General features: G+C 39.0%; 1 protein-coding gene across 1 annotated transcript; it reads left to right on the forward strand.

Moving 5' to 3' along the window:
- Positions 1–15,150: 15,150 nt before the first annotated feature.
- ankrd63 (ankyrin repeat domain 63) lies at positions 15,151–16,965 on the forward strand. Its single transcript, XM_028438223.1, has one exon. The coding sequence runs from the start codon at positions 15,225–15,227 to the stop codon at positions 16,803–16,805; it is 1,581 nt and encodes a 526-aa protein (XP_028294024.1). The 5' UTR covers positions 15,151–15,224; the 3' UTR covers positions 16,806–16,965.
- The last annotated feature ends 21 nt before the right edge of the window (positions 16,966–16,986 follow it).

Consider the following 16,986-nt stretch of genomic DNA (forward strand, 5'->3'; position numbering starts at 1 on the left):
GCATTTATTTATGAAAGCAGTCACTCTGACTCACTGTCCAAGGCAATCTGTTCGTTCCTTTTTACTTCCTCTTCGCTTTGATTCGTCCTCTGAATGAAATGACATGATTGACATTTAAAAGTGGAGGGATCCTGGCAAATCAGCAGGAGACACATCTTGTGCCCGAGAGTCCTGCCACCTCATGCACAAACACAGATGAACTGTTAGCTCTCAAGTGTGAAGAATCCAGTCAGCCTTGAATCACTTGACTGATAATCCTAAACAGCTCTGTCTCATACCAGCTGGAGAGGGATGGCCTGAGTTTGGTCTTCAAACGCTGGCCAACACTCCACTAAGCTGTGGCTGTAAGGTGAGTTAATGTAAAAAATAAAGAAAAGGGTACATGAAGGAAAGAAAAAATCTGATAGAGTGGATCATTAAATTGGAAATGTATATTATTATTTATTTTTTTTAACAGCTAATTAATATACTACATTGTGCATAAAGTATAGGTGCTTAAGTGAAAGAAATATTGTTGGTTTACATTTACAATGAATGGTTTTAACACAGTATCTGCATGTGATTTGCTTTACCTGGTAATATATGGGTGTCATTGAGGCCTTATTGAAATATACAATATGTGGACTGAGCAGATAACTGCAAAATACATCATTTGCAGAAGTGAAAGTAACGGATTACAAATACTCACATTTCTGTAATTGAGTAGCTTTTATGGGTACTTGTACTTTTTTTTATATATTTCTCAGTAATTTCTACACCCAACCGTTCCTGAGTAAATTATTGTTTTTTGGGATTATTTTTCTATTCTTATGTAGGTACGTTGAATATAATTCAGTTCTTTGTCGTGCCAATTCTGATTAACGCTCAGCCACTTTCTTGGGTTCGGGTTGGAGTTTCTAGCTATTATGTTGTTACCAACACGGCACATTTGACATGACACTGTTTTAGAGTTCATAAATGGAGCTATACTTAGAGCCTGAGAATTGTATTATTTTGAATTAGGTGTTTTTGGTACATTTTCACAAACCTTTTTTTCATACACAGATGCCTTTTTGGAACGTAAATTGAGCTCCAATTGTCCAAGATTTCATATCTTCCTTTTGAAATGTATACATGAGATGTTTACTGTATGCTTGGCAAGGTTTATTACCAAAAAAAACGTCCATGGGGGTGGGAAGTAACTAGTAACTTTTACTTTGAGTACTCTACAATTGAGCTACGTTTTACTTTTACTTCAGTATTTTATGTATGACTTACTTGTACTTGTACTTGAGTACAATTTCAATGAAGTAAAAGTACTTCTACTTCAGTAGGATATGTCAGTGCTCTTTACAGAGGTGTAAAGAGTACTCATTTAGCAGAAAAAATAAAAGCCCTTAATCAGTTTGAAACAAACTTGCCCAAAGGGTAATTTTAACACATAATAAAACAAGATCAGTTGAGGCAACTTTACTTGGAATATAGCTTGAAGACGTCTCACCTCTCAACCAAGAGGCTTCTTCAGGTATGAAACTGACTAGATGGGAATCTGAGGTTGATACTGTGGAGTTGATTAGCCTTGATTAACATAATTTGTGGCTCATTAGCATACTAAAATGTCTCTGGTATCAGTTGACTCGGGGAGATTGTTGTTGAGTCGTCTGGGGAGTGACGAGATGATGGAATTAAAGATACTGGAGAGATTGTGTCTCAACCCAACCTGTTCTGTTTAAAGATGGCTTCTTTCACTTTTTAGATCGCTGACCCGAAGAATGTCCTGTTTCCTTCAGATGTGAGGTGTGGGCTCTCCTGTGTTGGGCCATGGGGATAATTTCCCACCCAAAAAAGTGCTCGTTATGATTTTATTAAAATAGTGAAATTTCCTGGTGACTAAAAATGGCTTCAGAAATTGTGTTGAAAAACTAAACAAGATTTAATCTCCTCTGTTTTGTTCCTGAGTGAAGAGGCAGCCCTGACCCACAGGAGGTGGAGTCATGATCCATAGTCCATGTTGGCTTGAAGTGGATGCCATCCTGGATGAATATTAAACATCCACACCACCCACACACCCACCACCTGCTGAGGTTCCCTGTCACATGGCGTGTGTGTGTGCGCGTGTGCGCGTGTGTGCGTGTGTGCGTGTGTGTGTGAGAGAGAGCGAGAGAGAGAAACGATAAGCACCCCTGCACCAAGAAATATTGAATGCTAACTAAATAGTTTTATTTGTACAAATTTATGGCTTTTGTCAGATTCTACCTCAAACGCCACTGCAGCCAAAGTCTCACTTTGAACTGAGTTCAAAACTTGAAAACCCTGTACTACTATAACTACTACTACTACTACTACTACTACTACTATAATGTACAGGGAAAGATGATAAACGCTGATATTTTCACCATGTGTTTATAACCTAATGAAAATGAAGCTGAAAAAACTGAGCTGAAGAAAGTTTATGTTCCTTACAATGGTGAAATTCAAGGAAAAAAATCATGTTTCTTGATATGTGTGAGCAAGATAAGACAAGTAGAGAAGAAGGAGGTGGATGGAGAACTGTAGCCAAGCACGAAGGAGGAGGGGGCACGACTTGGAAGAAAATAACAAAAACAAAGTAACAGAAAAGCTTTGAGAAATAAATCAGATATGGACTCGAGGCAAAAACAAATAATAAAGCTCACAGCACAATATGGCCATAAAAATGACTCAGTCAGATTTTACATCTGGGCGCATATGCTTGAGTAATTTCTCTTCTTTGCATTTGGGCTCTGATGGCCAGCTGCTCTAAGCAGTGGTGGGTGGGAAAAAAAGAGTCACACGCTACATTTAACACCCACAATGTCATGATAACAGGCATCTTATGTTATGCACTTAAGGCAGGTGAGTCACCAAGTGACTTTTTTATAAAGAAACCACTATTTTATTCTGGGTCAATTTGATACGAAACGTACCTTTTACTCGGAGCTCTTTTCACTGTACACTTTGTGTCACTAAAAAAGGCTTGACAGAGGATACTTTGTGCAGTTTGAAAAATCAAGAGTGAAAAACAAGTGTTGAACAAGTGCAGATTACTGTGGCCTATTATTTCCCTCATGAAGACAAAAGAACTGTTATTATTTTGGCCACTCTTGACTGTTCTTGATCATTTTTGGCCACCTGTTACCATGTCTGCCTCCACTCACTCATCAAAAAAAAGAAACGTAGCGCACCAGACTAGCCCACTTTGGGTCGAAGGCACAGTGGAACGATGCCCGGTATGCTAGATGGCCAGTCCACCCCTGACCTTAAGTGTTAAACAAAACGTATGTATTTAAGCCTCCCTTTGTCTTTTATCTGTTATTTTCAGGTCCCTGCAATTTTATCATAGTTACGTTTGTAGCTTTTGCAATAAAAAGGCTGCATTTGTGGATGAAAACAGCTAGTCTTCACACAGCATTGACACTGAACGAAAGCATTTGTTTCCCATCAGGACAATTTATTGAGCTGTCAGGGGCAAGTGGGCATGGCTGGCCAGAAACAAGGCCTGTCATGCCTAAGATGGAGAGGCAACTCTGCTCTTCTATTTCACTCAGCCTCAGAGGCAGGAAAGAATTTCCATCACTTCTGATTGATTATTCGGGGAACAGGTGGCTTGTGAGAATATCACTGATGGGCAGTTGAAGCAAAAGTGATCATTGCCACGGACAGGAAACCAGTGATACATTTTTTTCACTCACCAACAGAATGAGGAGATAGACACAACTTCCTGCATTAAAATTTAAAGGAAGCTACTTACCCTTGGTGATGAAAGGAAATTACACCTGGAAGAAGAGAAACCATTCAGATGTGTCAACTTGTATTGGAACACATTCAGATACTTTTGCAGCACTTCATGTCTCTTGTATCTAATATTAGTCATTGATTGGTCTGTAGAAAGCAGCGATTGATACTTTCATTGGTCAAGAGTATTGTCATAGTTGCAGAGGAAACATTTTAAATACCAACTGTCTTCAATATGACACAACTAGAGATTACAAGTAAAACTAACTAGAATTTTTGCATTTCCTGAAGAAAATGCAAGTGAGGATGCAGGTGCTGGCCCGCGTCGCACTGCATTAGCTTAGCACTAGCATTAGCCTAATTTTGCATTAACCTAGTGTTAGCGTTAGCATTCACCTAGCATCAACATTAGCCTAGTGTTAGCATTAATATAGCATCAGGATTAGCCTAGCATTAGCATTAGACAAGTGTTAGCATTTGCCTAGCATTAGCATTAACCTAAAAATCGCATACGCCTGGCGTTAGCATTTGCCTAGCGTTAGCATTCGCCTACCATTAACATTCACCTAGCATTCCCCTAGCAATCACATTAGCCTAGCATTAGCATTCGCCTAGCAATCACATTAGCCTAGCATTAGCATTCACCTAGAAATAGCTTAATATTAGCAATTAGTTGAAATTGGTTGAAAAGTTGAAAAATTGAATTAGGTTGAAATTGTTGTGTAAAAGTTGAAAAAAATGTTAAATGGGTTGAAAAAGTAGAATGGTTTGAAAAAGTTTGAAAAAAGTTGTTAATCGATGAAAAAGTTGAAAAATTGAAATCGGTTTGAAAAAAGGTTGAAAAAGTTGAAAAAAGCTGAAATAGTTTTAAAAAGTTGAAAAAAGTGGATATGGTTGAAAAAAGTTGATATCGGTTGAAAAAATTCAAAAAAAAGCTGAAATGGGTTGAAAAAATTGAAAAAATTTGAAATCGGTTAAAAAAGTTGAAAATGGTTGGAAAAGTTGAAAAAAGCTGAAATGAGCTGAAATAGTTGAAATAAATGTGAAAAAGTGGAAATCTGTTGAAAAAATTGAAAAAATTTGAAATCGTTAAAAAAGTTGAAATTGGTTGGAAAAGGTGGAAAAAAGGTTCAAGGTCTTAGCTGAAAGTGAACAGACAGCTGAACATGTTAACGATTGAATAGTTAAAATCAGTTGAAGAATGGCTGAACAGCTGAAGTTCTAATGTGGGAGTAGTTAGAGCAAGACGAAAGCAGATAATAATTAAGTGCCTTAATGCATCCTCACTAACTAATGAAATATTTCCCAGGCAGTATACAGTATTTGTGACCACATCCCCTTCCATATTTGAAATAAGAACTGACAATGAATCAGGCATTTTTGCTGACCTAAATAGACAGTGTTGTTGACAAAATGATGTATGGAGTACAAAAGGATGAGGATGTATACCATGAGTTAATACAACAGAGAATGAAGAACACATCAGTCCCAAAAGCAAAATACATTCATACTGTTCAGAGAAAAAGGAAAGCTTTTTATTTCCTGATATTCAAAAATGCAACTCAACCACAGATTTCTGAATACGCCAGTTTCCAGGCAAACTTCATGATTTATAAAAATTAAACTTGGCAGGATACAACAATACATTAGCAATAGTCAAAAATCGTTAATAATTGAAAATCGGTTTGTGTCATCATATAGCAATTTCTAGCAACTTTGGGGTAAATTAAGCACCAACTTGGTCAAATTTAGTGAATGTTAGAACACATTTTGTAAGAAAATCTAAAGTATTAAATGTACTTATTATTATAAAGACTTTTTTTAACAGCTGGTTTTGGTCTCTGGTAATCCATAACATGAGAAGAAAAAAAAAAAACAACTGTCCTTTTTCTGCATTTGCACTTAACATCTTTGCTTTCACTCTTCAGTTGTTAATTGAAGGCCCTTCTGTCGGATGCTTTGACAAAGACACCCATCCTGAACGTGCTAATGCACAGTTGTCCAAAACGGCTCATCCTGAAAGCTAATATTAACGTCCTTGAGAAGTGAAGGCTGAGAGGCAGCAGCCTACCATTTACCATCTGCATGTGGCACTGTGGCAGGCCTGAATCAGGATGATAATTGATGATAAAGTGGGAGCAAAGACATGAAGGGCTCCTCCTAATGGCTTATAAGTTATAAGTGGTCCCGCTGCATGGCAACTCAGGCTGAGCCACACAAAACACAACTGCTCTTATATCTACTTATTCATGGTAGAACAAAATATAAGGCCTTCCTGTATGGCTGCTTTTTATTCTTTTGAAAAAACCCTCAAAAAGGAATGAATTAGAAATTAGTTTTAAATAGATCCTTCACTGTTTTTACAAATGTGGCCAAAAACCTTTGAAATGTTCTTATTAGAAGATCTACGCCTAACAAAACGCATTATTTTGCAACGACGTCATTGATGACGCAAATCGCTCCTTTTAGTCCATTGAGTTCTATCGGAGTGAAAGTATTCAGGATCATTTAGCAGCTTTTTTCAGTCAAATTTACAACTTGTGCTGCTTTGAGTTGCTCTAGAAATCTGTAAAAGTTAAAAAAGTCAATGTAAATCTCTTTTGTTTACCGAAATTTGATAAACAAAATCCGTGACCCGAAGAAATCTATGACAGAGGGGCGACAGTTCCAACTCTGCTGTTTTGTAGACTTATGTGGGGCAGCTTTGGCAATTGTAATTGTACAGTTGCATATGCTAAAATAAACAGTAACTTTTTAATGTTGCTTTGGACCAGATTTACAGCAACACTTGTGAAATTTGTGTTTTTTTTTTTCTCTCGTAAAAATATAACGTAAATGTTAAATGTAAATGTAAATCTAAATGCAAATGTTAAATGTAAATGTCAAATGTCAAATGTCAAATATCAAATGTTAAATGTTAAATGTTAAATGTAAATGTAAATGTAAATGTAAATGTGAAATCTAAATCTGAATGTCACAGTGAAACTAAATATTTGGCTAATATGGAATTCCTTGGAATTTGCTTTTATATTGGTACTGAATTTGCATATTAGCTAAATGTTTTGTTTCACCCATGACATTTAGATTTAACATTTAAAATGTATATTTAACCTTTAAATTTCGATTTACCTTTTAGATTTGACATTTAGATTTAGATTTACCATTTAGATTTAACAATTAACATTTAGATTTAACAATTACATTAGATTTAAATTTAACATTGACATTATAGTTTTACGAGAAATCACAAATTTCACAAATATTGCTGTAAATCTGGTCAAAAGCAACATTAAAAAGTTGCTGTTCATTTTACTTTACAATCAGTGCCCCATAGGCTTAAACGTTCAACTTAAGATTCTGCTGTGACATTTATTCTGCCATATGGGACAGCAATGACCTCGCCCTAGCCTCAGTGATGATACATGCCTTGTTGTGACAGCAAGCCAGCTGCTACCTCTTCTACAAAGGATGTGTTAAACCTCTGCTAAGCCTTGAGTGTAGCCTTGTTTCAAATCAAAGGGCAAAAGAGGAAATGAACACACACCCATACTCCTGATTTTCCTGCTTCAAAAACAAAGGAGGTATTCCTCAGCGCTCAAATGACTGAGCCACCTGTGTTGGTAGTTTTGTAACGGAGAGGAACTAATTGTCTTATTTGCTACTCAATAGGTTTGCGATGATAGTCACGTGCACTGCGGTGGCTTCAATTTGTCTATTCGTTGCCGCTTAATTTCACTCTAATAGTGGCATTTCCCTCATAACAAAATCACTCCATCTACGCAAACAAAAGGTCACCGTGAGTTGCATCCTGTTTTTCTCCGAGCGAGGCAGGTGAGAGCTGCACCGCCGCACTCTCAGGTGTGTGCAATTAGCAGACAGGGCTTGAATTAGTCCGTGGAGGATCAGAAAAGATATAATCACTGGTAAGATAAACATTTTTAGTTACTATTATTAGGTCACATAGAGTTTGATTCCGAATTAACTACATTTTCTATCAGGTGTTGTACAAAAATGTGTTTTGAGATGAAAATCATTGATTTTATAGCTCAACCCTCCTTGGTAAAGACATTTAGAGCTATGAATCACACCTTAACTTGACACTAGCTTTAATTTCTAATCAGGCATTCAAATGGGATTCCTGCCTCAGCTGCACCGCCAATAAATGGGAGATCAGGCTTTTACCATGACATTGGTGCTTTTTGCATTCGTATGTCCAATTAGTTGGTCTCATGGTGCTGAGTATTCACACTCTGAATATATCATCCACCTCTAATTCATTTTCTCACTTCATTCGTTTTATTACCCACATACAGTAAGTAGCAGGGTTTTTTTTTTTTAAACATGCATTGATGCATAATGAGATGTCTTAAACTTACTGTTGCTATGACCTTTTTTCAAATAAATCCCTTTTAGACCATAATGCAAGTTAAAAAAAATTCTGTCCTCCTTTTACAGATAGATAACAAAGTTATTTAATAAATAAAGTGGTTAGTGTTTCTGCCTCACAGTAGAAAGGCCATGGGAGAAAAACAATGGCCAAGGACTGAACTCCCAAGTGGACCGAGCTTTGTAATATTTTCCATGTTCTTCCTGTGCTTGTCGGGCTTGTTCAGGGAAATCCACTATTATGGAAATCTCATATTGTTATTTAATTGGGTCTCTCTAAGATACAAATGGATGGTATGTAAGTGTGTGTTATAGGCTTTCAACAGATTGACATCATGTCCAGGCTGTAGGTCTTGATATCCAGCTTTGTGGATCTTATGCCAAATTATTTAAAACCCTTGATCATCAAATACATCTGATGCAGCTCAGACTGAGATGTCTGTAATTGAATTGAAAACAGAAAAACTGTACTTTTTATTAAAGAACAATTTGCAACACAATTTTACTCCACGGATTTCTGTTTAAGCCACCAGATACAATGATTTTTTTTTCAGGACCAAGTCCCAAACTGTGACAAGGACACTGTAGTGCAAGTGTTGGTGCATCACCTTTAATTAACCACGGTTGTCTCGTCACTTGAATACAGGTTTCAGATTTCCTGATACAGCTATCATTTTCCAATTGTTTCGTTGCAGTGCCTCAAGCCTCCAATGATTGTGTTGCTGAAAAGCAAAGTGAAGATGAATATAGCACCTAAGACTAAGGTCTAACATTGGCTAAGGTCTTGGAAGCTTCACCCCTCACATCGTGATACTGCTAAATATAAGTTAAATGTTGACATTTGACCACCGATCTTTTTTTTCCACATGATTTTAACCATTTTGGTAATGCTTTACTTGAAGTTTTTATAGGCTGACATTACGCTGTCATTATCTGTCATTAACATGAATAAGCTGTCATGAAGGCTGTCATTAAGTGTTGTTCACTAAGTTCTGACACCTTTCACTAAATTATGACACTTTTGGAGCTATGGTGACTTTTTTTTGGGTTAGGTGGATGTTGAGTAGAGTTGGGGTTAGGGTTAGGTAGAGTTAAGGTTAGAGTTAAGGTTAGGGGTTAATGTTAGGGTTAATGTTAGGGTTAAGGTTAGGTTAAGGTTAGGGTTAATGTTAGGGTTAATGTTAGGTTAAGGTTAGGGTTAAGGTTAGGGTTAATGTTAGGGTTAAGGTTAGGGTTAAGGTAGGTTTAGGAGTTATCAATCATCAATCAATCAATCTTTTATTTGTATAGCGCCAAATCATAACCAATGGTATCTTGCCAGACCCCCCCACCGGCAGTCTATGCCTAGTGCATCTTAACTATGAGCTATGAGCTGGTTCCTACTAAAAGATTTACCAAAGAGGAATGTTTGAGCCTAACCTTAAAGGTAGAGAGGGTGTCTGCCCCCCGAACCGTGGTTGGTAGATGGTTCCAGAGAAGTGGGGCCTGATAACTGAAAGCTCTTCCTCCTATACACTTTTAGGGACAAATGGAAACGAGTAGTCCAGCATTTTGAGAGCGTAGTGTTCTGGGGGGATTGTATGGCACTACAAGCTCCTAGAGATTGACTGGTGCCGTCCATTTAGGGCTTTATAAGTGAGAAGAAGAATCTTGAATTCTATTCTATATTTTTATGGGAAGCCAATGCAGAGAGGCTAATACAGGAGTAAATGTGATCTCTTCTCCTAGTTTTAGTCAGTACACGTGCTGCAGCATTTTGAACCAGCTGAAGTATCTTAAGCGACTTGCTCGGGCAGCCTGCTAAAGAGAATTACAATAATCCAGTCGAGAGGTAACAAAAGCATGGACTAGTTTTTCGGCGTCACCCTGAGACAGGATAGATCTGTTTTTAGCAATGTTACGGAGATGAAAGAAAGCAGTTCTTGAAGTTTGTTTTATGTGAGAGTTGAAGTATAAATCCTGATCAAATAGAACCCCAAGGTTTCTAACAGTTGTGCTTTGTGCCAGAGTAATGCCATCTAGGGCAGTTAGGCTAGCATAGGTTTCTCTAAGGTGTCGTGGGCCCAGTACAATGACCTCAGTTTTGTCTGAGTTTAGAAGAAGAAAATTTTGGTCCATCCAGGCCCTAATGTCCTTTAGACAGGCCTCAAGTTTAGATAGCTGATTTGTCTCACCTGGATTCATTGATACATACAGTTGGGTATCATCAGCATAGCAGTGAAAGTTAACAGAGTATTTTCTCATAACATTACCAAGGGGGATCATATTGATACAGAAGAGGATTGGACCTAGCACAGAGCCCTGAGGAACCCCGTAGCTTACTTTAGTGTACACAGAAGACTTATTATTCACGTGTACAAACTGGTACCTATCAGATAGGTAGGACTTAAACCAGTTTAGGGCAGTCCCTGTGATTCCAAGTAATTCCTCTAATCTCTATAGTAGAATAGTGATCTATAGTGTCAAAAGCTGCACTAAGATCTAATAAAACCAGCACTGAGAGTCGTCCTTCATCTGAAGCCCATTAGCTAGATCATTAGTTACTTTAACTAAAGCAGTCTCTGTGCTGTGTTGAGCTCTAAAACCTGACTGGAAGTCCTCGAACATGTGGTGTTTTGAAGGAAGTCACAGAGCTGAGCCGCCACAACTTTCTCAAGAATCTTTGAAATAAAAGGAAGATTAGATATAGGCCTGTAGTTTGCTAAAGTGGTGGAATCAAGAGTAGGTTTTTTGAGAAGGGGTTTGATTACGCTACTTTAAAGGACTGTGGCACGTAGCCTATTGATAGGGATATATTTATTGTCTCCAACAAGATGATGCAGACTAGGGGAACAACTTCTTTAAACAGCTTAGTTGGGATCGGATCTGAAAGGCAGTCGATGGTTTGGAGGATGAAATAATAGAGTTAAGTTCCTGAAGTCCTATATGTGTGAAACAGTTTAGGTTAGGCCTATTTACATTTAATGATACAGCAGGCCCAGGTGAAGGCAGGGAGTGGCTAATTTTATCTCTAATCTTGTGAATTTTATTGTTTAAAAAAAATGTCATAAAGTCCCCACAGCTGAGGGCTAGAGGAATCATGGGCTCAATAGAGCTCTGACTTTGTGTTAGCCTGGCGACAGTGCTGAAAAGGTACCTTCGGATTATTTTTATTTTCTTCAATTAGTGAGGAGTAGTATGTGACCACTTTTTTTTGCACCACAATTGTGTGTTTCACCTATAGTGGGCGCAGTTCTGACTCTACCCAGGAGAGATGCACATATTCGGACCCGGGCGGAGCAGACCTTTCTGCTGACACCTCGTTTAGCTCGATTCACAACACTTTTGGAAAACAAATTAAGCACTATTGTCGCTGGAGCCACTTTCACACTGCTCTCTCCCATAGACACAGTACATGACCTTTTCCGTGCGTGGGCGTGGTTCCAGCGCCTCTAGCTGACTGGCCCCCAGCGTTTCAGAGCAGAGAGAAGTGCTTGTTTTTCCATGATTTTGATATATACTTAGCAATTTTTTCATCTTTCAAATTTGGCTCAGTGGTCAATGACACGTTTCTACATTAATATGCATGCTGAAGTACCCCCTTTCTCTTCTTTCTGAATCCTAACCCCTTTGTCCGTCTACAACATTGGAACTTTCTAATCAAGATCTTTTCCATCATCATTTTGTGTGTGTTTTTGGTGTCATTTTGTTTATTTTGTTGTTGTTTCTATGTTGTTTTTATTATTCAGCATATTTTTCTCTTATTTTGTGAGTTTTTGTTGTCATTGTTGGTATTATTTAAATTATTCTCTCTCAGTAAGTGTGTTTTTTTTCACTCAATTTTGGTGTCGTTTGGTTGTTTCTTAAGTCATTTTGTATGATTCTCTGTCATTTTTGAGTATTTTGTAGTGATCTTGTGTATTTTTCTCTCATTTAGTGTGTCTTTGTTGTCGTTTTGTGTGTTGCTGGTAATAGTACTTTTAGTAATAGTAATAGTACTAATCAAGATTATTTCCATCATCATTTTGTGTGTGTTTTTGGTGTTATTTTGTGTAGTTTTGTTGTTGTTTGTTCTTTTTTATTATTCAGTGTTTTTGTTGTCATTTTGGAATTGCTGGTAATATTTAGTATGATTATAAGCCCATAGTTTTAATGCTTTCATTTGTTAAATTTCCTCTCTCTCTCTCTCTCTCTACCTGCTGTAGTACCATTGCGTACCCCTAGGGGTACTTTTACCCCCATTTGAGAAACACTGGTTTACATTAATGTGTTTCATGTTATCCTTGCTGGTTGATCATAGAACCACAGTGAAAGAGCATGAAAAGAGGTGAAATGTGACAGTTAGTGCCCTTACCTTGATAAAGTAGCTAATGAAGCTAATGCTTGTATGGTGTGAGTGTCTCATGAAAGCAGGTGTGGCTTTGTGCATCACCGTGCATCATTAATGTGAATGGGATCATTTTAATTGAATTAAATTAATAATCCAGCTGGACACAGTTTACAGAGATCAAAGCTGATGCTGATTAGAAACCCACCAAAGGCTGAACACTCCAGTAACAGAATACCCTTGAAAAGTGTCATGGTGACCACAAGTGTTATTGGACACCTAATAGTCTAGTTTCAACACCTTTATCTTTGAAAGCTTTATGTGATGGTGAAATTCGACTGACAGCTTTCATTGTGTGTTTTTCAGGTCCCACGACAGTAAAGTGACAGAATCAAATTTAACTTCAGGTGTAGGAAACAAAAACAGAACATGGCTGATTAGCAACACCTCATTGTAAGGGATGTCATTCTGTATGTTAATCATATCTGGAGTAGCCAAGGTGATCTAACATAATTCCCTAGTTATGAAAAAGCACTTTCCTTTTGTTGTGGGTGGATCGACCTTTGAAGTCATCTAACCAAACATGTAGTCCGATATTATGGATTAGGTCACTATATGTACACACACACACTGTACATATACCGTATATATCAGAGAGAAGGGGTGATGATGAACAATAACAGATGAAGGATGTAGTATACAGCTTCTGTTTACTAAGGAACCACTACAGGGAGCCTGTGCTGGTGTCCTTCAGCTGTGATTATATGAGGCTCCAGGTCTTTGTGCTACTCGATGAACCTGCTGAGGGTTTGATGAAGCTGAATGGGGGATAGTGAATCCAAAGGAACACAGTTAAAGATAATCTCACCTATACTAATGATTGTGCCGAGGTTCATATAAACACTTCAAATTATTTGCAGTCAAGAGGAAAAGATGCAGTTTGTTTATAACTTTGCAAAAAGGGTTCGAATTCAAGGGCTAAATTATGCTAAAGAGCTTTGGGAATTTTTCCAAGGTTAGGCCGGAAAAATAAAATAAGAATTCGCTAAGATGATTAGAATCTAAAAAACACTGTAATTTTGGTTTTTCACTGCCTTCTTTGTTCCACTGATTTGATTAGCCATAGAAAGCTGTAAATGGACTGATATGCAGACATGGGACAGTGAGGAGGAGACTTAATGTTGAGATGGAAACTCTGTTGAATCTGTTGAAACTGATCAGAATACGCGGAAATACACGAAAACCTTTGTTAACAGCTGCACAGCAGCCCGCCTACCTGCCTGTTCATAACAAGTAGGTATAAGCATCTAGAGACTAGTATGCTTTTAGGTTTTCTTTAGTATATACACTGAGTTTTCTTATCAGATATGTATAAATGTCTGGCCATTGAACATCGGGCCAGGAGCGCACATCTTATGACCACTCATTTTTGGGAATGCTGCATTGGTCCCGCAATTGTTCACCTGTACTTAAAGTGAGTTTCTTTAAATAAGCCTGTCCTCAGGTGACAAGCTTTCTACGTACTTCGAACTATTTTCAAGCATTAACAGCAGTTCATTCATTGCTATTTTTCAATCTTTCAAGCGTCACATATGTAAACAACATGGTTTCTGCACCGAGTATGCGTGCGCACGTTAGTCACGTGTCTCATATTTGTCCACATTGAAATGGGCCTATAGGAGCCTGTTTGAGTTCATTAGGACTTAAAGTGTACAGGTACATCAAAAAAAAAAAAAAAAAAAAGAACATTATGAATATTACAGAAAGTCAAACCCATACATGATATAGGCTCATGACACATAGCAGATGACATGGCAGCCCAAATCATCAAAGACTTGGAAATCAAGGTTCCAGAGTCTGGAGGAAGAGTAGAGAGGCTCAAAATCCACGTTGCTTGAAGTTCAGTGTGAAGTTTCCGCAGTCTGTGATGATTTTGGTTGCCATGTCATCTGTTGGTGTCAGTCCACTGTGTTTTCTGAAGTTCACAGTCAATGCAGTCGTCTACCAGGAAATTTTAGAGCACTTTATGCTTCCTTCTGCTTGCAAGCTTTATGGAGATGCTGATTTAATTTTCCAGGACTTGGCACCTGCTCACACTGCCAAAGGTACCAAAAGCTGGTTCAATGACCATGGTGGTCCTGTGCTTGGTTGTCCAGCAAACTGGCCTGACCTGAACCCCATAGAGAATCTGGACACTGAATTTTGAGTTGTCATTATCTGTAAGCCATAATCATCAAAACTTCAAGAAATAAAGGCTTGAAATATTTCACTCTGTGTCACGAGCCTATATCATTTTTTTTAAATGTACATGTATGTGTGTGAGGGGGAGGCATGCTTTGTCTGAAGCATGTTTCAGTTAAACCCTTCCTTGAATAATCTTTTATATTTTCTAATAACAAAAATGTTGACGGATGTTGAAAAACAAACAGGAAAACAATAGATGATCTACCTTTTGTTTTTGACTGTAGAATCCTGACTTTAGTTGTTAGGTTGCTTTGTGCCAAAGACAAAGTAGATAAGGTGCATCTGAGTTTGCCTCCTTGACTGATTTTTTTTTTCTGAAGAAGCATATTTTTTCTTTCAGGCAAAGAGTGCTTGGAATGAATGGATGCTGCCACTGCATAATGGTCCTCAGACGTTTGTTTCCTTGGCAACATGGGGAGGGCATGTGGAGTGGGAGGTATAAAACACAGACAGCTCTTCACTGAGACTTACTCTGAGGTAAATTCACTCACTGTCAACACAGAGAGCTTTTGGATAACTTACTCTACACTTTTTCTTCATAAGTGGCTGCCCAAGAATGATGCGGCCGAAAGATTTACGCCAGGGCTCTGGCACAAAGACCTTCCTGGATGCCATGCACGGTGGAAAGGTCCACCTTGCGCGCTTCATCCTGGATGCCTTGGATGGGAGAATCATCAACTCAAAGACAGAAAACAGCCGCACTCCACTCATGTATGCTGCTTGCCTGCAAGACCACGTATCCAGGGCCAAGTTTACCCGGCTGCTGTTGGAGAAAGGGGCTGATGTCAACTGCCAGGATGAGGATGGCCGTACGGCCCTCAGCCACGCCTGTGAGATGGGTCACCTCGATGTTGTTAAGCTTCTGGTGCAGTTCAATGCTGACCCTGATGTCTCTGACGCCTGGGGTAACAGTGCACTGATGTATGCTGCCTTCTCTGGGCACAGCCAAGTGCTAGAGTTTCTAGTAAGGGCTTTCAAAAGACTAGGACTGAAGTTGGACAGGACCAATAATGCTGGTCACTCAGCCATTGAAGTGGCCAAATTCTTTGGGCATAATCACTGCATGCAGGTCCTGAGCTTTCCCTACAGGAGGAGTGTTGGTACAGATGATTCATCTATTGATGGAGAGAGCAGCCTTCCCAACAGACTCCCCAGGCATGTCCTGGACAGGTTTTCCAAACAGTTAAATAATGAAGACCAACTGCCAGGGGTATTTCAGAGACAGCTAAAGATTGGAGACAGCAGCAGACTGTGGAACCGTTTCAAATGTCCCAGGAGTCAGTCTCAGGAAGAAAACCATCTCCCCAGTTGGGCTCTACCTGCTCAGCCAGAGAAAAGCCACAACGAGAAGGATCAGAGCATTCTCTTTACAGCCAAGCAAATGCAAAACTGCAAGCTCAGAGGACTAAATGCGTCTAAATCACTGAGTTCTGCTCTTGAGCAAAGCAAGAAAAATGTCCGCCGAGACTCTGAGCTGACAACACAAACACCAGATTGTTTCCCTCAATGGGGAAAAGCAAAGTCATTTAACCTGGACCTTCTGAGCAGTAGAAAGCAGTCCTATCAGGGTGATGTGGGTGACATGAGCCTGTCAGCCATCAAATTAAAGAGGGCCTCTCTACAGGATGACAGATGCCTGATAGACAAGGTGGACTGTCTGGGGAAGACACGGGGTCTCACAAATGATTGTGACAAAACTGTTTCCATGCCCAAACCTCTTTTAAATGACAAGACTCAGCCAGTGCCAGCAATAGAGGAGACAAGCAAAGAGTCTAATGACACCGCTCCACCTGGATGGAGAGAGCAGCAGAAAAGGGGAAGCTTCGGTCTCAGTGTCAGACACAACAAACTACTCATTGCCAGAGGTGAGATGGAGTCAGTAAAGCTTCCCAGTCGCAATCCAGGGTTTGTGGGTCTCGGGACCAGGCTGCTGCGTCGGTTCACTGCACCAGAGTTCATGAGGATGGTGATAGATTGCTCGTCGAGTTCTTCAAATGGCAGAGGTCGGATGTCCCGCTCGGAGACCTTCCCTCTCTCGCACACACACCAGCAGGTCAACAGTCAGCTGAGCGTCGACAGTATCAGTGCAGTGAAGTGTGAGTTTGAAAGCTGTTCATCTCAGTCCACCCTCGATTAGACCGAGGAGCAGCACTGTTGATTTCACAGCTCTTAATATTTCCAACCATGTGAACATTTATTTCATTAAAGGTTGAATATAAATGGATCATAATTGCTTCTATTGTATTTATTTAGTTTTTCAACATAAAAATGAATATTAACATAATTGTTCAGTTGCAGAAGGCATGTACAGTTTTGCT

The sequence above is a fragment of the Gouania willdenowi genome, chromosome 22, assembly GCF_900634775.1.
Source record: "Gouania willdenowi chromosome 22, fGouWil2.1, whole genome shotgun sequence".
NCBI classification, from domain to species: Eukaryota; Metazoa; Chordata; class Actinopteri; order Blenniiformes; family Gobiesocidae; genus Gouania; species Gouania willdenowi.